The sequence below is a fragment of the Podarcis bocagei genome (assembly GCF_964188305.1).
Source record: "Podarcis bocagei genome assembly, chromosome: 9".
Taxonomy (NCBI): Eukaryota; Metazoa; Chordata; class Lepidosauria; order Squamata; family Lacertidae; genus Podarcis; species Podarcis bocagei.
The window spans coordinates 67,891,962-67,918,569 of NC_138134.1; the positions used below are offsets into that span (position 1 = coordinate 67,891,962).

Genomic DNA, 26,608 nt, shown 5'->3' on the forward strand with positions numbered 1-26,608 from the left:
CGGCGGGGTGCGCTCCCGTTGCTCGGTCCCAGCGCCTGCCAACCTAGCAGTTCGAAAGCACCCCTGGGTGCAAGTAGATAAATAGGGACCGCTTACTAGCGGGAAGGTAAACGGCGTTTCCGTGTGCGGCTCTGGCTCGCCAGAGTAGCTTTGTCACACTGGCCACGTGACCCGGAAGTGTCTGCAGACAGCGCTGGCTCCCGGCCTCTAGAGTGAGATGAGCGCACAACCCTAGAGTCTGTCAAGACTGGCCCGTACGGGCAGGGGTACCTTTACCTTTACCTGCTCTTGGGATTCGCTGCCCCCTGCAAGAAGCAGGGGAGAGCTGTGCTGGCAGAGTTAACAGGGGCTGCAGGAATCAAAAGAAGCATTGATTGGCTTCACATTTTCCCCCACATTGTGATTTTTTGCATAGCGCACATACACACACCATGATTCACAATATATTGCCAGGTCAAAAATTATGAAGCCAATATCACAATATGGGCTTCAAACCAGTTTTGGACTATATATCACCCACCCCTTGTGCACTGCATACAGAAAGTTCAATCCCTGGCATCTCCAGATATAGTCAGGAGATAACCCTGCCTGAAACCCTAGGCAGTTGCTGCCAGTCTGTGTTGACAGTACTGAGCTAGATGGACCAGAGGTTTGAATCAGTGCAAAGCAGCTGTAAGGCAGCCTTCGCCAATCGGGTGCCCTCCAGATGTTCAGAACTACAATTCCCATTAGCCACTGCCAGAGCAGCCATGTTGCCCAGGGCTGGTGGTAGTTATAGCCCCAAAGAAATAATCTGAGATGCTACCTATTCGTATTAGTGAGCTACTGAGCTGTTTGGATGCAGAATAAATATCCCATTTACTGCTTCTGTCAACTTCATGTGCCATTTTTCTCAATGCGGCTGCATTTGAGCTGAGGCCAAAACAAGCTCATACTGTCTGTTTGCCTAGACACACATTTTTGCCACTGTATTTCTCTTACACCTCCACTTTGAAGGTTTCCAGGGACGGCAGCCAACGATGACTCAGGTTCTTATTTAAAGGTTGACTTTTAAAGGTAACAAGGCAGGAGGGGATAATGCTAATGAAGGGTGAGATTTTTCAGAGAGGAGAGAAGCGTCTGCCAGGAAGGAGGAAGTAGTCTGGATGAATCTTTGTGGGGTGCTACATAATAGCATTTGGAGTCTGGGGGAAGAAAGGAAAGCTCTTATCCCCACTGCCATCACACTGCATTTAGAAAACTGGTGCACTCTGGCTTCCTATGAGTATCTGGTCAAGCCACAGTGAGAACAGGGTGTTGAGCCAGCAGTGCCCTTCGTATGCAATTCCCCTACATAATAGGCTGCCCTGCATACTGTATTTTTCACTCCATAAGACACACCTGACCATAAGACTCACCTAGTTTTTAGAGGAGGAAAACAAGAAAAAAAATATTCTGAAAGGAACAGTGGATGTATGATTTTTGTGGTTCATGCTCTGGCCACAGACATGATATGTGATTTGACGGTGAGTTTGGGGTAGCCCAATGCAAAAATCCTGAGGATCCATGTGGATCCGTGCTTTGTAACCACGTTTTTGTGCCATTGTGGCCCCACAAAACAGTGGATGTGTGATTTTTTTTGGTGCGGACTGTAGCCATGGACATGCTATGCGATCTGATGGTGAATTTGGGGTGACCCAATGCAAAAATCCTGAGGATCCATGTGCTTTTACCTCCCCCCTCCCAGGCAGCCTCCTTTATTGCTAGGGTCCCTTATCTCCCTCCTGATCGCTTGCTCAGTGGTTTCGTTTCAACACCCCCTTCCCTTTTTCTAAAAAATAAAAAGCACAATCTGCTTTTCACCCCTGGGCAATTTGGCTCCAGGGACCACGCATTCACTCCATAAGACGCACAGACATTTCCCCTTACTTTTAGGAGGGGAAAAGTGTGTCTTATGGAGCGAAAAATACGGTAATTTGCCCCAGGTCACACCCTGCCCAGCTATACCTCCCTAACCTTTAAGTCACAGTGGTATGGCTGCAATGCAGAGGAATTCAGGCTATTGGGCTGGATGCTTGATCCTTGTCCAGCTGCCACTATCAGCAGCTGTAGCCTCTTCGGAATTTGCATGATCTTACCTGCTCAGAAGCATTCTGCTGCCCAGTTGCAGGAAGTCTGCAAGGAAGTTTGCAGTTATGTAACACTGGGATTATCCCTGCTTGAAAGGTGTATACCCCGATCCACCTGTGCCTTCAGCAGACTGAATAATTCAACCTTTTTATCTGGCTCTGAACTGTAGGGATTGGTATGAATTTAAATAATTGTCTGTATTAAAACCTACACGCTTGACAATGTTCTTTAAAATGATGGTGGTTTCCCCCCACTGTTCCAGCCCCTGAAAGGCTCTAAATGTGTTGCTAAATCCTCTTATAATCTGCATTATTTCTGCCCCCTAGGAATACTATGACAAAGGTGATTATGTTATTCGGGAGGGAGAGGAAGGAAACACCTTCTTTGTTATATCCAAAGGGAAGGTAAGTTGCCACTGAAAATGCACAGGTATATTTGCCAAAGGGTAGGAGCATGAAGGTTTGTTTGGTTGCAATCACAACAGATGACTATTCTGCCCCTTCCAAGGACGTGAGTGATACTGAAATGAAGGTCACAGTTAAGGGAAGAGGAGAATTTGGTTTACTCTTCCTTTTTAAGTCAACCAATCGAATTTGCAGCTTGTGCACCAATAATACACAGATTTTAAACATAATTATCCTTTGGATTTCTGTGAATTCTGCGACACACTTTTCTGCTCGAAGAGTCTACCAAACAACATAAAAATGTGTGTTTTAGGATGAAATAATTGTAGAAATGAATACTTAAAATATGCTCAGGCAGCGACGATTTTAGGCACATGCACATCAGGCCAAACCTGGAAATGACCCCAAAAGTCACACAAACATCACAAAAAGGGGTGGAACAGGGCAGAATGCGGTGGGGTGGGACGACACAGGAGCAGAGCATTTTAAAGCTTTTTCCCATGGTGTTTCAAAGATATGCGATTTCACCTAGGAGCAGTGCCTTGGAATATAACCCCCAGACAAATTAGTAGTTGGCTGTATTTGAAATACATATATTAAATACACATGTATAAAATATGTATTTAAATATGTATGTTGTGGTAAAATATACATTTGCATGCTTTTTTTTTAGACAACAAACAATACAAGCAACATATTCTCATGACCACTGCTCCTTGTGCATTTTTCTAATCTATGGGTTGTGCTGAAGAAGATTCCAGCAAAACAATCAGATTATCCAGGATCACTGTCCTACATTGTAATTCACTTACTACTTCGGCACCATGAACACCTAAAAAAAGTTTTACCACTTAGCCCACAGGATAGCATCTATTACTTTGTTTCAACCATAGACTTATTATACTTCTACGGACTTTCAAAGATTGACAGACGTGTGTTCATTTGATTTCAAATATATTAGAGAATTTACAAGTGTACACATTTTGTTTTTGTTGTACTAAATCATGTATATTATGCAATAAGAATTGCAGTGCTTTCTAGTATACTGGTCTTCGTGTTGCTTGTATTGTTTGTTGTGTTAAGTTTGCAACACAGGGGTTCGTTGTTCTGTATTGCTTTTTTTAAGGGCTGTGTATGGAGCTGCCCTTGAATATGAATCAGAAACTTCAATTAGTCCGAAATGCAGCAGCCAGAATATCAGCTGGGGTTCCATTTAGATATCATATAACCCCATTTTTAAAACAGCTCCATTGTTGCCAGTTCATTTCTGACCTGATTGAAGGTCAGAAAGATCCCCTCCTCTGCTCCTTAGACCTTATTGGGTGCTGAGATCAGCAGAGGGGGCCTTCTTGGAAGTTGCTCCACCCCCAGAGACTTGGGGGGTTGCCCAGGAAAGGGTCTTCCTGGTGGTGGCCCCTAAGCTGTGGAGTTCCTTCCTCACAGAGGTGTGTCTGGCACCTTCATTGTACAGCTTCCAGCTAATTATGAAGATGCACCTCTTTACCTTGTTTTTTGACACTTGAGGAGTATATTTTAGGACCCACTTTATTTGGGGAGTTGCAAGTTATTTTAAACTGTTTTTAATATTATGTTTTAATGTTGTAACCCACCCTGGGACCTTGGGGTGTAGGGTCGGTAATCAATAATAACAACAAGTGCTGGATGGCAAAGTGAAAATACAGCTGTATGTGCCCAAAGTTTTACGTATGCCCAAGATAACTGTGGGTTAAACCACAGAGCCTAGGGCTTGCTGATCAGAAGGTCGGCGGTTTGAATCTCCGTGACGGTGTGAGCTCCTGTTGTTCGGTCCCTGCTCCTGCCAACCTAGCAGTTCGAAAGCACGTCAAAGTGCAAGTAGATAAATAGGTACTGCTCCGGCGGGGAGGTAAACGGCATTTCTGTGCGCTGCTCTGGTTCGCCAGAAGCGGCTTAGTCATGCTGGCCACATGACCCGGAAGCTGTACGCCGGCTCCCTCGGCCAATAAAGCGAGATGAGCGCCGCAACCCCAGAGTCGGCCGCGACTGGACCTAATGGTCAGGGGTCCCTTTACCTTTTAAGATAACTGTGGAGCCCAGCCAAAGCCTTCAAAAGCTTCATTTGAAAAACAGAACAAAATATTTCCTTTTTTTTATGCAGAGGGCGAAGGGACTTAATCAAAAAACATTTATGTGTTAACTATCGGGGAACGAGCAGCTCAGCCGACATGCCGGAATAGACACAGATGGCGCATTACCAGTTGGCAAGCGCCAGGGATAAACACGTCTGCAGTTCGCTCAGAGAAAGCAAGCAAATATGTGCTGGCAGGAATCAGTCTGTGTTGGGCACATCTCAGGCGATTTGCTTATTGAATCTGGGAGCTGGCAAATCTGGGAACGGATTGGGCTTCCTGCAAGATATTTCATTGTGTTGTGTTCAGTAGGTTCCAATCTACAATCAAATGCTGTTGTTTTTTTAAAAGGGGGGGACTAGGGAACCTGTGTCGTTTCAGGTGCTGATGAACTCTTATCAGCCTCAGTCAGCATGGGTGATAGCAGACGGATGGCGAATAGGACCCAAAAGGCAGCAGTCTGATTGGTCCTAGAACAATAGGATTCAGAATGCAGTAGTCTAATTATTAGATGTTTTGCAATATATAGCTGCAATACATAATTACGACGTAACAACAGTAGTCATAAACAATAAATAAAACATCAGGAAATGCACAACCACAGTTTCCACATAAATCATAATAAGATCTAAATTACAGATACCAAAAATTAATCGCAATAACAGCAACAACCCCAACCCGACAAAGAACTCTAAACAGTAGCTCAGTTCGAGAATGGTGGTTCTTGTTGATAAACTAGGATGATAAATTGTATGGGTGATGAAACAACTGTGGCCACATTCATGCCACATATTTAAAGCACAATAGCAGCACTTCGCTTCCCTCCCAAAATCTGGGAGCTTTAGTTTGTTAAGGGTGCTGAGAGTTGTGAAGAGAGTGCTGTTTCCCTCACAGAACTTCAGTTCCCAAAGTGGTTTAACTCTCAACCCTGCTTTACAAGGAGTTCTGGGAATTGTAGCTCTGTGAGAATACAGGTCTTCTAACAACTCTCTGCATCCTGAACAAACTACAACTCCCAGGATTCTTTGGGGGAAGCCACGACTGTTTAAAGTGCTACCGTGGTGCTTTAAATGTATGGCGTGAACGTGGCCTTGGTATCATTGTATTTGCGTTTGACAAGTGACTGTGTAACATGTAGCCCTCCAAATCCTAGGTTAAGGTTACCCAAACTGCAGAAGGTCAGACACAGTCTCAGCTCATTAAAACGCTGCAGAAAGGAGATTACTTTGGGGAAAAGGCGCTCATCAGGTGAGTTGAAAATTACATTTTAAAATTGCTAGCATTCACATTTGCTTCTAAAAGTGTTTATTATGCGGGATGGCTGAGGAGTTCAGGAGCAGGACTTGGGAATATGAGTCTTAGGCACAATCCTAAGGGGGAAATTGACTAACCATTTTCCCCTAAAAATAATGAATATTTAACAAGAAGTGCCAACGAAAGAAGAGTGGCAGATGAAAATGTTGGAATTTGCAGAACTGGCGAAGCTGACGGGAAAAATCTGAAACCAGCATGATCAAGTATTCCAAAACATAGCTGTCAACTTTTCCCTTTTCTTGTGAGGAATCCTATTCGGAATAAGGGAATTTCCCTTAAAAAATGGAAAACATTGGAGTAAATTTATACAATATTTGAAAGATCATTGTAAGCAATTGACAACACTAGTAGAGATATCTGAAGATTTGTAATGAGAAACTTTTTACCTTTCTATATTTATTTAAACTGCGAGGTATTTTGTAATGAGTTATATTAGAACTGGAAAATATATAAAATGCTCTGATATAAAGGTTATTTTTGAAAGCCAAGAGGCGGGAGGGAACGAAGTTGACAGGCTCTGAAGAGCCAAACATGTAAAGTGGATAATAATGATGTGATTATATATGTTTAAATGGAAAATTAATGGAAAAAAAATTAAAAAATAAAAATAAAAATAATGAACATTTCTGCTGCCCATTTCCCCCACTGATTTATCCTCCCACAACTTGCGGCCTGAGTCTCTTCCGTTTCAGTTGTATTTAAGTGTTCTGCTGTGATTTGAGGGTCCTTTTTCTACAATGAAGCAGTATATAAACTGTTATCAAATAAATGATGTTTTAGCTTCCACTATGATCCATGTCGGGAGGGTGGGGGGCAGATGAGCAGTGGCATCCCCCCCCCCACTGGTGCTGTGTTCAATGGGACAGGGGTCAGTGTGGTGTAGTGGTTGAGAGCGGTAGTCTCGTAATCTGGGGAACCGAGTTCGCGTCTCCGCTCCTCCACATGCATCTGCTGGGTGACCTTGGGCCAGTCACACTTCTCTGAAGTCTCTCAGCCCCACTCACTTCACAGAGTGTTTGTTGTGGGGGAGGAAGAGAAAGGAGAATGTTAGCCTCTTTGAGACTCCTGAAGAGGAGTGAAAGGCAGGATATCAAATCCAAACTCTTCTTCTTCTTAAGCATATGCGGCGCTGGGGTGCAAAGATCCAGGCCACCAAGGTTGCCCAGTCCCAGGTGCGCAGGAGGGCGGAGTCGGCCGGCCACCACAGCGTCTCACTGGCTCAGTTGCCCCCAAACTTGCAGCGCAGAGCCGCCCACAGCAGAAGAGCCCACCGCGGCGCTCCGACCGGCGGGCGGGTTCTTCCCTGGACTCAACTCTCGGGCCCCGGACTCTTGGCCTAGTGCCTCTGAGAGCCCGTGCCCGGGTGCCCCACACCCCTAGCACCTATGGGTAAGACGGCCCTGACAGGGATGGAGCAAGGCATCTGTGAGGTTGCAGAAGCTTGGGTTGGCGCCGTTGGGCTCCTGCAGGCTGCCACTGCCAGCCCAGGGTTCCCGTAACCTTGCCACCACTGCACCTCATCCCTTTCATATTGAGCTCAGCACCTCTGGGAGATCTGTCCTGTTGTTCCGTCCTCCTCATGCACCACTTATGCCAATTGTACGCATGCTGACATCTAATGCGCCACTTTTTAATATCTCTGTATTGGACAGAACAATTTAGACAGTGTAATGCCTTGATTTATTTCCGCTTGCAGTGACGACGTCAGGTCTGCTAATATAATTGCCGACGAAAACGACGTGGAGTGCCTTGTCATAGACCGAGAGTAAGTGGCATCTTTGTGACTTTGTGCTCCCCACAGTCAGACAGCTCTTGGCATTAGAAAGTTCTTCCTAATGTTTAGTCAGAATCTTCCTTTCTTGTCATGTGAATCTATAGCTTCATGTCCTACCCTCTGGAGCATGGGTAGGCAAGCTAAGGTTTGTGGGCCGGATCAGGCCCAATTGCCTTATGGATCTGGCCTGTGGACAGTCTAGGAATCGCTGTGTGGATTGCCAGCATGCGCACATTCTTTCCCTCTCCCTCCCTTTCCCTCACACGGCGCCGCCTCCTCCTCCTCCCTCCCTCCCTCCCTCCCTCCCTCCTCCTGACTTCTCCCCGCCCTGCCTAGAGGAGGAAGGGGACTGGACTTTGTTAGTGCCAGCAGCAGCAGCAGCAGCGCTCAAATGGCCACCATTTTAAGCAGCCCCTCTCCGGAGCCCTTTCGCGCACCACTCATCACCCCGCCGCCAGCCCCTGCTGCTCACAAGACACAGGTAAGCATCCACCAGGGCTCCTGGTGCTCTTGCATCATTTTTTTTCTTTCCAAAATATAGTCCGGCCCCCCACAATGTCTGAGGGGCAGTGGACCGGCCCTTCTGAAAATGTTCGCTGACCCCTGCTCTGGAGCAACACAAAACAAGCTAGCTCCATCTTGAAGATGGCTATCATGTCACCTCTCAGTCTTCTCTTCTCGGGGCACAATTAGCGCTGCTTCCATTCCGCTGCAGTTTGGTTTCCGCTAAATATTTTGTTATTTGTCTGCTATTTGATGTAAAGTCATGTAGCTTAGGTAACCTTTTACTTCAACGTAAATGAAACAGCAAAACAATTTTTTTTATAAAAAAAACTAAGTAACTACTTATTGTTTGAGAAAACAGCAACAATGATGTGAACAATTACAAACTGCACGCACTCGACTGATTTCCATTCCTGAGCCCAGGTGAACACACAGACTGCAAGAATTTTCACTTCCGTTTCTGGTTTTGTTGCAATTCCCCGACATCCCTACTAAAGGCGCAGAAAGTCCTGTTGTTGGTTGTAGGAGAGATTTAAACACATACTTCATACCTTTCAAAAGCAGTGAGTCCATCAAAAGCTGATTCCTGGATCGTATCTGAAATAAGTAACTTCCACTAAGTCCCTTTTCTCTCTCTGCCACCCTCTTCTCTCTCCTGCCTGTCCCAGACGCCCTGTTTACCAAACATCCATCCTGGTTTGTTTGCACAAAGTGTGGGCACATTTGAGGATGTCAGTTATTTACTGAACATTCACTCTCATTCGTTTGCGGGATGAGTTATATGATGTTGACTCAAGCAAATGTTATCTCACTTTTTCCAATGCATTTTCCCACCCCTGTCCTTATCACAAAATGTTCAGGTTTGTTGCACAAGAGCACAAAATAGACTTTAATTCCACAACCTGAGTTTGCCAGTGTGCTAAATCATTTGTGGGAGATGAGGTTTCCCAAAAGACTGCTTATCCACAAACTGCTCATTTCTTCAAATCAACTTTAATCGCACACCCTGAGTTTGCCAGTCCCATCTGAAAATAGTGACAGTTTGGAAACATCCCCGTTCCATCCTCGTACCTCTCCGTGTCTGTCTGTCTGTCTGTCTGTCTGTCTGTCTGTCTATCTGTCTGTCTCTGTCTCTCTCTGTACCATCCTTTCTCTCTCTCTCTCCTTCTGACACACCCTTCTCTGCCTGTTTCTTGTCAAACTGCTCTTGTTTTTGCAGTCAGCAAATATAGGAGGTTGCTGAAGTTCCCTGCGGACCACGCTACATAGTGTGGTGATGTGAGTTCAGCTTGGTGGGTCAGAAGTTGTGAAGGCCTGTCATAGAGTGTTAATTTCCTATAATTGCGCTCAAGCAGGTGCAATCAGGTTTTTTGTTTTGTTTTAATTGGTTTTTATTAAATATTTTCTTGTGTTACAAAAACAAATAAACAAGGAAAACAGCGTCTCCATTTTCAATTAATAAAGTCTTTTTCATAGTTTGATTACATTTGGTATGAGACACTATTGTCCTAGACACCATGCGGTTGTGGGGGAAAGAAAGTGGGAGGAGAGAGGTGTGGAGGGCTAATGTTATTTCATTCTATCACATCGTGTTTGTGTAGGGTTTTGTAATAGATGTAACTCCAGAACTAGCCCCATTAAATATCTCCCAGGAAAACAACACACATACACATGACAAGGAGCTCATAGGTCACTTACTCTCAGCAGCTAGAAACATCATGTCAGGATACTGTGAGCTGGTTGCCCAGGGAAGTATAAAGGCAAGGAAAAGTTTCTTATGGTCCTTTCTTATTTCAAACTTTACAGAGAGAGGCTCTAAAACCAAGCCTCTTGGATAATGGCGTTGTCCCAAGTGAATCTCCAACCCACCCCCATCTCTCCCACTTCCTCATTTGTCATCTTCATCACCTCCTCTATGGGTGCCGCTAAGTGTCTTCGAGCTCTTTGCTCTCCTACTTTTAAGGCCCACCGGGTTCTGGGAGATGGTGGGTCTGGAATGCTTCTAGTGACAACATGTCAGCCAGCTGTTCTGGCTCGCCCACAATTTCCCAACTTTCCCCCTCATCTGCCTCTGAGCTGTCACCTCCCTCAAACCCCTGTTGTAAATCTATACTGCCTTCCTCTTCCTCCTCCCTGGGATGGGGAGGCGGTCTCCACCATTTCTCCTCTGCCCAGTTCCTAACACATTACAACTAGACTCTGGAAGGTCCTATCAGGAGTGAACATAGACTGCTGGTACCAAAATGTATGGGAAACTGCCTTACTAGAACATTTAACCAACAAACTTAAACTAGCACGGGGACAAGCAAAGGAGGATGCCTTGACCCCAATGTGGCTCCCCTTTATCACATATACAGCACAACAAGATAATGTCATCCCCCATAACAGCATATGCATCGATATGACAACCAGGTTTTTCAGTGCCTGTGTGTATGCCCATTGTTTGCCCATTGAATCTGTTCTGTTCAAACACAGCAATTATCTCTGGGTGTTTTTATTCATTACCATATGTCTGGCTAACGAGATCTAAGTAGAAATCAAAGATACTTCTGTGGTATATTTAATTGGGGGGGGGGACGACAAACTGATGAAAATTTGTTCTCATTGCTCCTAGCAATGATCTTCCATGTTGGTTCATTCTTTTTGTTCTGCAGAACCTTCAATCAAACAGTTGGGACTTTTGAAGAACTCCAGGCATACCTTGCGGGTTATGTAGCTACCCTGGCTCGGGACGATGAAAAAAGACAAGCTCAGTAAGTCTCGCAGCTGATCCTTGAAACTGCATGGAAAGTAACCTCTTCAACACTCTGTAGGGTTGGTGGCACATATCTACATTACGACAGCAGACCTGCTAAAAGGGCATACAGACTGCAGCGCCTCCGATTTTGGACTCATGGGTGACCCAAGCTGCTGTGTTTTTTGTCTGTTTATTTATTTACTTTCATTCAGCATTTTCCAGCCACTTTCAAGTCCCACAAATCCACAAACTAACTGAGACCTTGAAAATTGTTGCGGCATCTCAGATTTAGGGTGAAAGAGGGGAGCGCAAAATATGGTCTAAAGTTCAACATCAAAAAAACAACAAAAAAAACAACGAAGATCATGGCCACTGGTCCCATCACCTCCTGGCAAATAGAAGGGGAAGAAAAGGAGGCAGTGAGAGATTTTACTTTCTTGGGCTCCATGATCACTGCAGATGGTGACAGCAGTCACGAAATTAAAAGATGCCTGCCTCTTGGGAGAAAAGCAGTGACAAACCTAGACAGCATCTTAAAAAGCAGAGACATCACCTTGCCAACAAAGGTCCGTGTAGTTAAAGCTATGGTTTTCCCAATAGTGGTGTATGGAAGTGAGAGCTGGACCATAAAGATCGCCGAAGAATTGATGCTTTTGAATTATGGTGCTGGAGGAGACTCTTGAGAGTCCCATGGACTGCAAGAAGATCAAACCTATCCATTCTTAAGGAAATCAGCCCTGAGTGCTCACTGGAAGGACAGATCGTGAAGCTGAGGCTCCAAGACTTTGGCCACCTCATAAGAAGAGAAGACTCCCTGGAAAAGACCCTGATGTTGGGAAAGATGGAGGGCACAAGGAGAAGCGGTTGATAGAGGACGAGATGGTTGGACAGTGTTCTCGAAGCTACCAGCATGAGTTTGACTAAACTGCAGGAGGCAGTGGAAGACAGATGTGCCTGGCATGCTCTGGTCCATGGGGTCATGAAGAGTCGGACACGACTAAACAACAACAACAAGAGCAACATAAGATCACAGCATAGAAGCATTTTGTTGTTTTCCAGCAGAGCTGCTCAGCGATGACATCTTCCAGTCCATCTAAGCTTTTCGTTTTTTGTGGGTTTTTTTAGTATTTTGGCTGTATTACCATAACATATGGCACAACTGTGAGTGTCACTGGGCAACGGGGCAGGGGACTTCCAATGCATTGGCCACAATCCAGGACCTTCCCTTAATTATTTTTTTAGTTTTCCATTCAGTTCTTTTGCATGCATGCTCTCCACTTTGCCTTTCTCATAAACGATAATAGGAAGCTCTTAAGCACAGCTGTTTAATTTTTTCTCAGAAATTCCTAGCTGCATGCAGTCTTAACCCGGGCTGCATGCAATTTTAGCCATTCCAGCCCTGGTCCAAACTGACTTAGCCTGGGAACAACAGTTTGCTTTATAGCATCACTATATGTGCACCCTCACACTGCAGACATAATGTCACCTTAAGTAAAAACTGATGTGGGGTGCATTAATTGTAAAGGATGGTGGCTTCAAATGGACTCTATCTGCTACTAGCACTGTATTTTTTCCTTTTAGTGCCAATCAGAACCATGGAAACACAGGCACCCGTCACAGCAATATTAGGCAGTCTCAGTATCGTTTTCATTTTGATCAGTTTTAATGGATTATCCGAAAGACCATTAATGCAGAACAGGAATCAGTGCTCAAGTTGAAGAAATTACCATTGGCATTCTGACGAGAAATTATTTGGCCCTCACTTCATTACAACAAACCTACAAAAGGCCACTGAGAGATGCAATAAAAGCAGATGGCTGTTCATCAAACAAATTGCCATTTCAGACCCGAGGTACCCAAACAGAGAGATTGCAATCAATATTTAATGCCTCATGAAATGCTGCCACTAAAAAGAGACTTTCAGCAGAACAGCAGGTGACAGCTGGAATTCATCTGCATGTATTTTTGACATGTGGAGGGGAACTCTCAAAACTTCATTAGAAAAAGATCGCATTCTGTTCCTGATCAAATCTTCCTTTAAAAAACAACAACACTATTTTCCTATTATTTATGCTAACTTTTCTCCTGTAAGAAGACATGGAATTCTTTTCTCCTTTTACATGCTAAAGACATTCTAATTCAAGGACACCAAGAATACTGCAAGATGTTCTTAGGAAGTCTTCTCCTCTTGAGACACACCTGCCATCGTTACTTTGATGACTTATCCAGGACAAATAACACACAACGCCTTTCCTCTGAGCCAGGAAGAAGCCATCCGTCCTATTCACACTGGTGGTTTCTTCTTAAAACTTCAGTGAGCTACGAAAAGGTCTTGAAACTGAGCTTGCTAAAACAAAATAATTTAAATGAATTTGGGGGTTCTTTTTCTCTGCCAGCTCAGTCAGAAAAGGGCCATCTGTGAGCTCATTGCTCCAGGTGCTTGAGGAAAGATACCTTTGAAAGACGTGGGGGAACGTCGAAAACATTTTTCAAAAAACATTATGAGACCACCACAGCAATTCTCGGTTGCGCGCTCAGCGAGATTGAACTGAAGGGGGTGTTTTATTTCTTTTTAATGCAGAGTTTCTTCCTTGGAGCAGCTACCCAGCGACGTCTCTTTGGAGATGATACAGCTGAAAGAAAAAGTAACCCAGTTTCCTTCCTCCTGCCCATTTCAGAACCTGGAAATTGTTGCCACCCTGGGTGTTGGTGGATTCGGAAGAGTGGAACTTGTAAGAATTTGCCTTTTAAATGTTTTGACTGCCGCTTCTGATCTGAATGTTTTGCTGTACCCTGGCCAGCGTGGATGATCTTGCATTTCCTAGGGCCTCAGGATTCCCATATTTTCAAGTGCATTCTCTAGCGCAGGGGTTGGCAACCTAAGGTCCGCGGGCCGGATCAGGCCCAATTGCTCTCTGGATCCGGCCCGCGGACGGTCCTGGAATCGCTGCTTGGATCGGCGTGATCATTCGGGCTGCGCCATTTTTTCTTTGCTAATTTTTTGGGCGCCATTTTCCACACACACACCGCAGCGGCGCCTCCTTCCTCCTGGCTTCTCCCCGCCCCACGGAGGAAGGGAGCTCGGCTTTGATTGGTGCCAGCAGCCAGCCAATCCGAGGCTTCGCTGCCCGCGTGCTGACTCGCCACCTGCCTTCCAGCCTCTTTGCCTATGGCCACGCTGCGGGCATCGTGACGGGTGTGTCGTGATGGCAGCATTGCAGGGCTTTGGCTGGAGCTTGGTGCGCCTGCATGTGTCATTGAGCACTTGCGAGAAACAGTAGCTCCTCTCCCATTCTCCCTAACAGCTACCTTCCATTACACTGACAATCAGCACATCTTGTAAGCTGCCAATGCTGGGGAAGGGGCAGCAGTTGGCTGGCTGGCGGATTCCTCCAAATATATAAACAGGCTAAGACTCATTGCAGTTAATTGGGTCAAACCTATCAATCACCCCCCACCACCGCCTGTTTCTAATGTTCGGGTTGTGATTGCCATTGCACAAGAGGGAGATACCAACAGTGTGGGAATAGGGATTCCAGAATGATAAAAACCTTTATGAATAAAATCCTAAGTAATTGGGGAGGGAGGGAAGAGAGCAAACTACCCAATGAGGACTGAGCGTGCTCAATGGCCAATAGAATGCTGAAAAGAAAAGAAAAGTAAGGAGTGGAATTGACCGGCTGGAATCTTGAATGGCAGCGTGTCATACTGCCACACTTTGTTGCAGTTCTCACGTGTTAAATCCTCAGGTCTAGTGGTTTTCCATAGCTTCATATTCTGTGGATGTTTGATCCTATAGCCCTCCCCCCCCCGAATATCTTAGAGCAGGCTGTGGCAATCACACAGGATCCCCGGACGTTTCACCGTCTATTGATCCGTGTGCCACCAATTTATTTCTCGCTGTCACCACCCAGGCCCTACCTGGTACAATACTGAGTCCAGTCAGGGTTAAATTGGAACATAAACTTCTGTTTATTTATTGCAGTTTAACAAGCGTGTGGTTTCATAAACAGTATCAGTCAATTACAATCATGGGGTGCCTATCCAGACCTATAACTTCCGCTACCTGCTCTTCCTCACTAAACCACCTCTCAGATATTTACTTGTCTTCCTAGCCCCTAACTGTTCCTGACTCAGCCTATTTTGCTACACTAACTCAACCTACCCACAAACTCTATCCCAATTCACTCCCACTCCGACCAACCACCCAACTCCCAACAAACTCCCATTTCGCCCCTCCCAGAGCTGGTTTTATAGTCCCTCTGGCTCCACCCCCTGGGTTCTGATTGGGTAATTTGTTTAACCATTTCACCTCCAGCACTCTCATATGGTAACATCACATAGGCATGTCCAAAGTCCGTTTCGGGGGCGTAATCTGGCGAGCCAATTGGTTTAATCCGGCCCCTGTGGCAGTTTATTTCCTGGGGTAAAATCCTTAAAAATCCTCAACAACATCAGTCCTAAAGGTCGGCCCCCATGGCCCTCACTTCATCAAATCTGGCCCTCTTTGAAAAAAGTTTGGACACCACTGTCTTAGACAAAACCGGTCATATTGAAGGGCATTTTTCTCCAAAATTCTTGTTAATTGTAGGGTTATAGCATATATGGACGAGAACCCCTTTCCTAACAACATAATTTACATTATGGTCAGAACGTATCATTCTGTTCTGTCTACTCTGCAAAAAATTGAGGGACCAGGGGAGGGTGGGAGCTTATGATCGTGTAGCCCCTTTAAACTGTTTTTTCCCCCTAATGTCAACTCAGGTGAAAGTGAAGAACGAGAACATAGCATTTGCCATGAAATGTATCAAGAAGAAACACATAGTGGACACCAAACAGCAGGAGCACATTCACTCCGAAAAGAAAATTCTAGAAGAAGCCTGCTCTCCCTTCATTGTGAAGTAAATTGCTTTCTCTGTTTTCTATTCAGCTTTAACCACTGTTATAGAAAATGACACAGCCCAGGTATGCTTTAGCTTAATAATTTTCCAGCTTGCTCAGATGCTTGCGTTTTATGGGAGGTTTTGCATTGTATTATTATTTTCCCTGGAAATTGTATTTTTAATAAACAAATTTGTTATTGTGTAAATCGTCCTGAGTGAGTTTTGCTCATAGCCTACAAATAATTTTAATTGACTGATTGATTTCCCTCCAATTCCCTTCAGATTGTACCGCACTTTCAAAGACAACAAATACGTTTACATGCTCTTGGAAGCCTGTCTTGGTGGTGAGCTGTGGAGTATCCTGAGAGACAGGTAATAATTTATCATTTTTTGTTTTCTACCTGAAGAATAACTTTTTTTAAAAAATGATTTAGAAAGAAAGAAAGAAGCACGCCTTAAGATCCATGCTCAGTGGGGCTGTGTACAGACTACAGGTTTTTAGAAACTTAACAGGGCAATGTGAGTTATCTTTATTATTATTATTATTATTATTATTATTATTATTATTATTATTATTATTACATTTGTATCCCACCTTGTGGAATGCCCTCTCATCAGATGTCAAACAGATTGACAACTATTTGACTTTTAGAAGACATCTCAAGGGAAGTTTTTAATGGTTGGAATTTTATTGTATTTTGTTGGGAGCCACCCAGACAAATGGGTGGCTTATTATTATTATTATTATTATTATTATTATTATTATTATTATTAACCTTTCCTCCAAGGAGCTGGCGAACATAGTTTCCCTCCTCCCCATTTTTTCCTCACAACAACCCTGTGAGGTAGGTTAGGCTGAAAGCGAGTGACTGGCCCAACGTCACCCAGTGAGCTTCATGGCCATTTGAACCCTGGTCTTCCAGGTCCTAGTCCAGGGGTCTGCTACCCGCGGCTCCAGAGCCGCATGTGGCTCTTTTACACCTTTGCCGCGGCTCTGGGGCGGATACTAGCGAGGGGAGGAGGCGCATTGTGTGCCCCGACACTCCCCACTGTGGCGGGCGCTGTACTGGCTGTGACGTCACATGGGGGCGGTGCGTGTGTTAGTCACGCACCGTCCCGACGTCACCTTCCCGCCCGCCTGCCCGCTACATTGTAAGGGGCATGTACACTGGTCACTGCATTGAAAGGGGGCATGTACGCTGGTCACTGTTTTGAAGGGGAGTGAAGAACACACACACACAAAAAGGTAACTTGTTAATTTAACGTTTATTTCTATGAGGAGGAGTAATTCTGAGGGGTCAAACAAAGAAATAATAAAAAAGTGACAAAAAAGTTATTTTTATAATGACGAGTTTTGCGGCTCCCAGGTTTTTTTCCTTCGGAAATGGGTCCAAATGGCTCTTTTTGTCTTAAAGGTTGCAGACCCCTGGCCTAGTCCAACACTCTAACCACTACACCACACTACCCGTGGGGAAGTTTCTCGCATGGTCTCTAGACAAGGGGTTTTGAAATTACTAAAATGTTTCATAAACTTGCAATAAGGGCCCCTCCAGACCTGTGTTTTGTCGCAGGTGCATTTTACAAGTTCTTGACACAATATTAATGCGTTAGTGGTGAATTTGTGCTGCTTTAGTTTGCTCTGCAGTGCTTCCCCAGTGCTAGCACATTATTGCTGTCCAGAGGGGCTAAAGGGTAACCAAAGTAGGAGAATCATAAAATCAGAGTTTGAAGGGACTTCCAGGATCATTTAGTCCAATGCAGGAATCTCAACTAATGAATCCTTGACAGATGGCCATTCAACCTCGGCTTAAAAATCTTCAATGAGGGAGATTAATACAGTGGTACCTCGGGTTACATATGCTTCAGGTTACAGACTCCGCTAACCCAGAAATAGTACCTCGGGTTAAGAACTTTGCTTCAGGATGAGAACAGAAATCGTGCTCCGGCGGCGCAGCAGGAGGCTCCATTAGCTAAAGTGGTGCTTCAGATTAAGAACAGTTTCAGGTTAAGAACGAATCTCCGGAACGAATTAAGTACTTAACCCGAGGTACCACTGTATTTTGTTGGAAGCCGCCCAGAGTGGCTGGGGAAGCTCAGCCAGATGGTCGGGGTATAAATAATAAATGATGATGATGATGATGATGATTACCTCCGGAGGGAGTCCATTCCCCTGTCGAACAGCTCTTGCTGTTGGAAACTTCTTCCTGATGCTAAGTCAGAATCTCCTGTCTTGCAACTTGAAGCCATCGGTTTGAGGCCTACCCTCTGGAGCAGGAGAAAATACATCACAGAACGTTTCTGGTACAGTGGTACCTTGGGTTACAGACTCTTCAGGTTACATACGCTTCAGGTTACAGACTCCGCTAACCCAGGAATAGTACCTTGGGTTAAGAACTTTGCTTCAGGATGAGAACAGAAATCGTGCTCCGGCGGCAGTGGGAGGCCCCATTAGCTAAAGTGGTACCTCAGGTTAAGAACAGTTTCAGGTTAAGAACAGACCTCCAGAATGAATTAAGTTCTTAACCTGAGGTATTAAGAAGTTGAATGATTTCAGCAGGAAGTTCTTCGATACAAACTGACTGGTAATGAAGCAGTGTGACTGCCGCCAAATGTTTGCACACACGAATAGTATTGAAAGTGGTTTTGGGCATGACCACCCCACAGTAGCATCATGAGCACAAATAATCATGAATGTGCAATGAAAATGAAATCTGTAGGGGTCCTCAGGCTATATACTACAGCCTCAGACCTGCTTATTTAGACAGAGCTCTCCTTGCATCAAATAAAATGTGTGAGAGAGAGAGGATCTTGATTTCTGGAGCTCAAGGATTGCATGGGATATGGAGGAACTACAGCCAGTGTGAAAAAGATGGGAAATGTTTGCTTTATTTCAGAGGGAGCTTTGATGAAACCACTACAAAGTTCTGTGTTGGATGTGTGACGGAAGCCGTTGAATATTTGCATTACATCAGTGTGATCTACAGGGACTTGAAGCCCGAAAATTTAATTTTGGACGCTCAAGGATATATAAAGCTGGTGAGGTTGTGGTTGGTTTGTTTTTCTTTAATGCCCATAACTGTACTGCAGAGAGAAGCTTGCTTTTCATCCAGTGCCATGCCCATTAAAGGGAATTTTTAAGAGCACTTAATCCTTGAAGCCTCTGTCGCCCTCAACCCGAGGGTTAGGAAGGAATATTATTCCCCTGGGTGTGTCGATTCCACCCCCTTCCTCCCATGTTACAATTTTAATTCACAAGAATCTTCCTGTAAATTGCGTGCATGGTCTAAGCGGAAGGAATGATCCTTGAGGTCAGCAATGGTGGGAGGCCTCCTGGGTCAGATCTGGGCCTCTAAGGAATATAGTTTACCAGCCCAAAGTCAAAGGGAACATTCACAAAAAAAGGAAACTTCCTTGCACTCCACTCAGGTAGAGTGAGGATGGAAACCAGCAAACCACCTGTACTCCCCTCCTTCCATAAACCACCCAGTTTCCGATTGACGAATTGCATCCATATTTTCACGCAGACTCTTCATAGGTTCTTGACATACCTGTGTGCAGAAGAACCAAAATACCCCCTCAAAACGCTAAGGCGAAAATAGGATAATGGAAGGCCCATAGCTCAGTATGTATGCTAAGGTCAAGATTCAACCCCTGGTGTCTACAAGTTGGGCTGGGAAAGACTTTTGTCCGAAACCATGGAGAGCTGCTACTGGTTCAGGTAGACCAGGGTTTCCCAAACTGGGGTCTCCAGCCTGGACTACAACTCCCATCATCCCTAGCTAGCAGGACCAGTGTCACTGCCTCCTGTGGAAACGAGTTCCATAATTTAACTATGCGCTGGGGCAGTAAAAGGCTTTTCTGGAAGTCAGTGTAGGCACCAAGCTGCCAGAGGGAGCAGAACAGATGGAAGAGAAAAGCAACCTTTCGCCATCCTGTACATTTTAAGTACAGTGGTACCTTGGTTCTCAAACGCCTTGGGACTCAAACAACTTGGAACCCAAACACTTCAAACCCGGAAGTAAGTGTTCCGGTTTGTGAACATTTTTTGGAAGCTGAATGTGCTCCGTTTTGAGTGTTACGCTTCCATTTTGAGTGTTACGCTGAGGTCTGTCTGTTTTTGCTATTTATTTTGCGTTTTTGTGGCTCTTTTGTTTTTGTGACTGTGTGGAACCCAGTTCAGCTACTGATTGATTGATTGATTGATTGATTGATTGTGTGACCACAGTACATTGTTTATTGCTTTCATTTTATGGATCAGTGGTCTCATTAGATAGTAAAATCCATGGTCAATTGCTGTTTTAGAGGTTGCTTTTAAAAGTCTGGAACGGATTAATCCATTTTGCATTACTTTCTGTGGGAAAGTGCACCTTGTTTTTAGAAATGCTTTGGTTTTGGAACGGACTTCCGGAACGGATTAAGTTTGAGAACCAAGGTACCACTGTAAATGGCATCCCACTTCCCTTGGCCTTCCAAAGCCCACTTGTAAATGCCCTGGGTTGCACAAAGCCAGCATGGGCTAGATGCTGCAAATGAGAACAGCCAAAGCTAAATGCCTCACTGTCTGATGATAGTATTTGCTCTTCCACCCCCTGAGGTTGATTTTGGGTTCGCTAAGAAGATTGGAGCTGGACAAAAGACCTGGACGTTCTGCGGGACTCCTGAGTACGTTGCCCCTGAAGTCATCCTGAATAAAGGACACGATTTCAGCGTGGACTTCTGGTCTCTTGGTATCCTAGTGTATGAGCTGCTGACAGGAAAGTAAGTGCCAAGTCAGTTACCTCAGGAATCACTGCTTCTATGAACTCTTTACACAAATAGGTTATTTGCTGTTGTTTTGCTTGGTTATTATATTATGGGGAGAGTCCATATTGTAGAGCCCACACTTTATAGCTGGGTTCGAGGAACCTCTTTTAAAAAAATTGAGAGCTGCTTCTGTGGAAATAATTGGGGAGGGGGGCCTAAATGCCAGCAGTGGGCAGGGGTGACGCCATTTGTAGGTGGGGACAGAGCCAAAAGTGGGAGGGACCAGTCCTTTTTTTCTCTTTCTGCCACCCTCTTTCTCTCTCCCATTTTCTTGAACCCTCTGCTCTCTCGTCTTGCCCCCTGTCCTGGGGGGGGGGGGATGTAATGAGAGTGGTATGCACTGAGTTGAATAGGATCCAAACTGCAGCAGTCTGATTGGTCCTAGAACAATAGGATCCAAAATGCAGCAGTCTGATTGGTCCTAGAACAATAGGATTCAGAATGCAGCAGTCTGATTGGTCCTAGAACAATGCAGCAGTATGATTGGTTGGCAGGAACCACCCAATCATGCTCCAGATAGAAGTGAATCCACAACCTGATTGGCTTACAGTAGAATTCCAGAATTAGCCAATCATGTGCAGCCCGTTGTGTAAATAATGTATATAAAGCAGATACTTTGGGGGGACTTTCATTCATTCCTCCTCACCACTATGAGCTGAATATAGAGCATGAAATCACTTTGCGACTCTGAGTATATTTCAGAGAGGGTGGGATCCAGTTGTCAGAGGACTGAAATCACCCCTAAGGCCACCAATTGGCCACTCACCAATTGGCTTCTTCTCCTTCATCTCTCCTACTTCCTCCATCTTCTTCCAACAAACCCCCTTGCCCAATCCCTTCTGTCTCAGTCACCGCTCACCGTAACCCTGGCAACCCCTGTTTGCCCAGACTCAAGGATCTCTCTTTGCACTTCTTAATAACTCCCCCCCTCAGGCAATGCCTGAACAGAAGCTTAGCCTGATTTTTTACACTGCTAAATCCAACACCTATCTGCTCACCTCGATTCTCAAAACACTGGTTAAACCTCAGCACCCAGAAACCTAGGGGAAGGCAGGGCCCCCACGAATCCGTAATAATACATTCATATTTCAGAATGATCTCTGTTTAAGGTTCAGTGTAGCCAAACTGTTAGGGGGTCTAGCTTTCTCCCTTCTCCTTCCTTCCTTCCTTCCTTCCTTCCTTCCTTCCTTCCTTCCTTCCTTCCTTCCTTCCTTTCTTTCTTTCTTTCTTTCTTTCTTTCTTTCTTCATTCAGATTTGCATGGGCATTAAACAGGAAATAATATAGCTCAGTGGTAGAGCATCTGCTTTGCAAACAAGAACCCCCAGGTTCAATCCCCAGTATCTTCATTTAAAAGCACCAGGTAGCAGGTCATAGATTCATAGGATTGTAGAGAGTTGGAAGGGACTACAAGGGTCATCTAGTCCAACCCGGTGGAAGAGACCCTGGATTGCTGCTACCAGTCAAAGTAGACAATACTGGGCCTCTAGGACAATTAGTGAAACTTCCTACAAAACAGCTTTCTGCGAATTTTACCTGTACCTAAAATAGAATTTCTCTTTTGTCATTACTAACTCCTTTTTACTCAAGCATATTTTTTTTCTTTTTCTTCTCTCCCCCCACCCCCCGCGCCCAATGCATTTCTAAAAATCGTGACATTTACTCTAGTCCTCCATTTTCTGGGGTCGATCAAATGATGACCTACAATTTGATTCTGAAAGGCGTCGAAAGGCTGGATTTTCCCAGGATAATCACAAAGCGGCCTGAAGATTTGATTCGGCGGCTCTGCAGGTGAGGAGGGCAATTTTGTCGCGAAGGTGTGAAAAGAATACTTTAGCCGTGTTACATTCTGCCAGGCGCCCAAAAAACAAAGCTTGTTTCTCTCTTTTGAAGCAAACAAGATCCTGCTAAGATGTTCGGATGTTAATTATTAAACTGAGGGTGTTTAGTTTTTGTTTTTTAAAAAATGCATTATTTGCTTAATGTTTACCGCGTGTGAGATACTTTATTATTTATTTTACAGGGCAATTCCATTTAAGTATTGCATGGAATTGCTTGATGTCCACTTTGGGCATTCTGAGCAGTGGCGTAGCGTGGGGGGTGCCAGGGGTGCCGACCGCACTGGGAACAACATCTGGGGGGGGCGCAAGTCCAGAGGGAAGGGACAAGTTCCTTCCTCCGCCGGGCTCCCCGCCGCCACCGCCAGCCTTGCGCCCTAGCGCGCGCGCCCCCCGCCGCCGCTGCGGCTGCTCTCCACTCACTACTCGCAGGAGGAGCAGCCGCTGCAGCAGCGCCGACACCGCCACCGATGCCTGGCCGGGCACGGGCAGCCTCCGCACCCCGACGCCGACGCCATCCCCTCGGCCCAGCCACAGGCAGCAGCTGCTTCTGCTGACTGGGAGGGAGGAGAGCTCCGAGGGGCCCTGCCCTCCCCCAGACCCTCCGAGAGGGTCTCCCGGCAGAAGGGGGCGCTGCTGGCTCCGGCTCTCGGCGCAAGTCTCAGCCGCGGGGGGGGGGGGCGAGGACGGAGCACGGCTGGAAGCCCCCGGACCCGGCCGGGAGGAGGAGAGGTGCTCACCAAGCCTGGATCTGGAGCTCCACCTACAGCCCAAGGAGAGGAGGGGGCGGGGAGGCGCCCGAGGGGAGGGGGCTTCGGCTGCCTCGGCCCGTGGGGGCTCCGCAAATAATAAATTTAATAAATTCCTGCTGAGCCTTTGGGGGGGTCCTTGGCTCCTTCGCTCGCCCCCAACCCCAGTGGCGTAGCATCGGGGGTGCAGGGGGGCCGGGCGCAACATCTGGGGGGGCGCGCTCGCACTTGAGTGCTAAAATCCACGGGTTAGGGGGTGCAAATTACTTGCCTTGCCCCGGGTGCTGACAACCCACGCTACGCCACTGATTCTGAGTGAAGGTAGATATGCACAATCAAAGTATAGACTATAGCCAGGCTGCCTATTTATGCTCAGGCAACTTTTGCCCAGACCCAAAGCCTCACTGGGGCCTGCTGTCTCCCCGACTCTTCTCTTCAGATTAGGCTGCACTTGTTTCTGTGTTAATCAGCTGCATTTTGGCTTCCCTGCTCACATTAAAATCTTCCTCGCAAGTTGCTAGGCAACCAACATAAAACCGAAGACGTGAACTGGAAGTTGCCGCCAATTCGCCCCTTGAAGGCTGAGGTTCTGAGGCCTTTACCTTGTTTTCAGAGGCCTGCTTCTTGGGACTTTGGGATGGGCACATCCCATTCTTGCAAGTCCATTGCACATGGAAGTAAAAAAAAAAAAAAAAGGCAGGTGATTCAACGGCCTTGCTGAAGCTGAGCCAGCCCAGATCTTGGCTGTGCCTCGATGGGAGACCACCTGGAGACAGGCATCTGTCACCAGAGAAAGAGACAGAAGACCAGGCAAACTGGAAGAAGAAGAAGAAGAAGAGTTTGGATTTGATATCCCGCTTTATCACTACCCTAAGGAGTCTCAAAGCGGCTAACATTCTCCTTTCCCTTCCTCCCCCACAACAAACACTCTGTGAGGTGAGTGGGGCTGAGAGACTTCAAGGAAGTGTGACTGGCCCAAGGTCACCCAGCAGCTGCATGTGGAGGAGCGGAGACACGAACCTGGTTTCCCAGATTACGTGACTACCGCTCTTAACCACTACACCAAGGTTGCTGCAGAAGGGCACATGGACCCTGATCCAGGACCTCTCTTCCAGGTCTTCTGTTTGCCCCACTTCAAGCAGACTGGATTCATTGACTCAGCACCTCAGTGTCCTGAAGGAACCCCCAATCTGTTCATGCTTATAATCCTGTCTTATAATTAACTACAAGCCTGCAGTGGTTTTAATATGGCACACGGCGTACAAGAAGCTTCTACTCTGCTATACCTTGAGTGTGCAAAGTAGCAATCATCAGAGCATTGGTGCTGCACCCTTTGCAGTAAGGATGAGTCGTCGCCTTTGGCTTTTATCATTTCTTCTGTTGTGGGGGGAAAAATGGGGTTTGGTTTTTACAGCCTTGGCCCCCTCCCCTATCAAGAGAAAAGATATCCCTTTCATCTTGGTCAGAGATGAAACAAAATAAAAAAATTCCTTCCAGTAGCACCTTAAAGACCAACTAAGTTTGTTCTTGGTATGAGCTTTCGTGTGCATGCACACTTCTTCAGAGATGAAACAGTGATGCTGTTATGTACTGAGTTTAATAGGATCCAAAATACAGCAGTCTGATTGGTCCTAGAACAATAGGATTCAGAATGCAGCAGCCTGATTGGTCCTAGAACAATAGGATCCAGAATGCAGCAGTCTGGTCCACAGGAGCGACCCAATCCAGCTCCAGGTGGAAGTGAATCCGCAACCTGACTGGCCTACAGGAGAATCCTGGAATTAGCCAATCATGTGGGGCCCATTGTGTAAATAATGTATATAAAGCAGACATTCTGGGAGGACTTCCATTCCTCCTCACCACTATGAGCTGAATAAAGAGCATGAAATCCACTCTCGACTCAGAGTATATTTCGGAGGCAACAAAGAAAACAAGGCAAGCTGCTGATCTCTATTGATCTGTTTGCAAGTAGAGTCTCTCCATGCAAGGAGACGAGGGAGCCCAGAACAAAGGTGTGTGACAACTTTTAAAGACTGTAGGAATTGCCCAACCCCTTAGCCCAGCAGTTCTCAACCTGTGGGTCCCCAGCAGTTGGGGACCCACAGGTTGAGAAAGGGTGCGTTAGCCAAAGACCACCCACAAGCATCATACAAGCATCACAGAAAGAGGCGGTCTACAACAGAAATTTGACAACAAAATAAACAAAATCCTTCCAGTAGCACCTTAGACACCAACTGAAAAATTGTGCATGCACACGAAAGCTCATACCAATAACAAACTTAGTTGGTCTCTAAGGTGCTACTGGAAGGAATTTTTTTATTTTGTTTCTACTACGGCAGACCAACATGGCTACCTACCTATAACTAGAAATTGTGAGAGTATGACTTGTCCTCTGTCTGTCAAGATCCCTGCTAATGTTTGCTGCTTGCCTTTTCCTGGCCAGTCTGGGTCATTCTTTTGATACTGTGAATGCCATGACTCCATAATCCATTATCAACATTTGTTAAACCTGTTTCACAGAGGGGAGGCTCGGGAAGAATTTCCTGCTATGTGACTAGGGGAGTCTCAAGGCTGGCTAGGGATCAACATGGCCGCTTTGTTGCTCTCTGTACCCTTTCAGCTCAGGTTTTACTGGTAAAAGTGATCTTTCATCAAGGAATTGGCAGGTTCGTTGAGAAAACGGGACCAAATAGGCGCACCTGGAAACTTTGCCACTATTTAACTGAGCCATGCTGCAAAGGCCATTTTGCACCACCTGTAGGTTTTGACATTTTGTGGACGTGTGGTACGTGTAAATGCACTTATTCCCATACATTTATGATGACATGTCATTGATTTTTCATAACTCTTCTCTATCTCTCACTTGAGAGAGAAGTTGCCAAGGGTTTCAAACCATGGGTAGGGAGTGCATGCATGCACTTGCAAATATAGGGAGCCCAACAAAATGAACATTACTAGAAATCAGCCCCACTTCCTGCGGACCAAGAGCATGTTATTTATAAGGTCATGCTGAAAGTTTCTCTGCCTTGATTTTAAATATAAAGCTGGTGTAAATGGAGGTTTTCTGGGGGAAACCCTTGGAAGTTTCAGATCTGTTTGCTAACAGGCAACTGAAGGGTACCAGGTTGAGGAAGGCTGATTTAGGCATGCATATATATATATATATATATATGAATGATCCAACCTGTTGAATTGCATTAGAACACAGAAGGTGATAGTATTATTAAATTACGAAGCTTTCAAATTATGGAGCATTGACTTTGCTTTTTTTTTGTTTTGTTTATAGGCAAAATCCTACCGAGAGGTTAGGAAATCTGAAGAATGGTATCCATGATATTAAGAGGCATAGGTAAGGAAAGGAACGGCGGGGTTCCTTGCAAACCAGG

The 26,608-nt window shown here is 45.6% G+C and overlaps 1 protein-coding gene across 1 annotated transcript in view; it reads left to right on the forward strand.

Annotated features, from left to right (window-relative positions):
• The window catches only part of PRKG2 (protein kinase cGMP-dependent 2), a 76,876-nt gene that overhangs the window by 48,197 nt on the left and 2,071 nt on the right, over positions 1-26,608 (forward strand). The window contains exons 7-17 of the mRNA XM_081207045.1: positions 2,436-2,513; positions 5,775-5,869; positions 7,632-7,700; positions 10,868-10,966; positions 13,532-13,682; positions 15,715-15,851; positions 16,116-16,205; positions 18,728-18,869; positions 20,428-20,591; positions 22,304-22,426; positions 26,509-26,571. Coding sequence (XP_081063171.1) covers positions 2,436-2,513; positions 5,775-5,869; positions 7,632-7,700; positions 10,868-10,966; positions 13,532-13,682; positions 15,715-15,851; positions 16,116-16,205; positions 18,728-18,869; positions 20,428-20,591; positions 22,304-22,426; positions 26,509-26,571 — 1,211 coding nt within the window. The remainder of the gene's footprint in view (positions 1-2,435; positions 2,514-5,774; positions 5,870-7,631; positions 7,701-10,867; positions 10,967-13,531; positions 13,683-15,714; positions 15,852-16,115; positions 16,206-18,727; positions 18,870-20,427; positions 20,592-22,303; positions 22,427-26,508; positions 26,572-26,608) is intronic.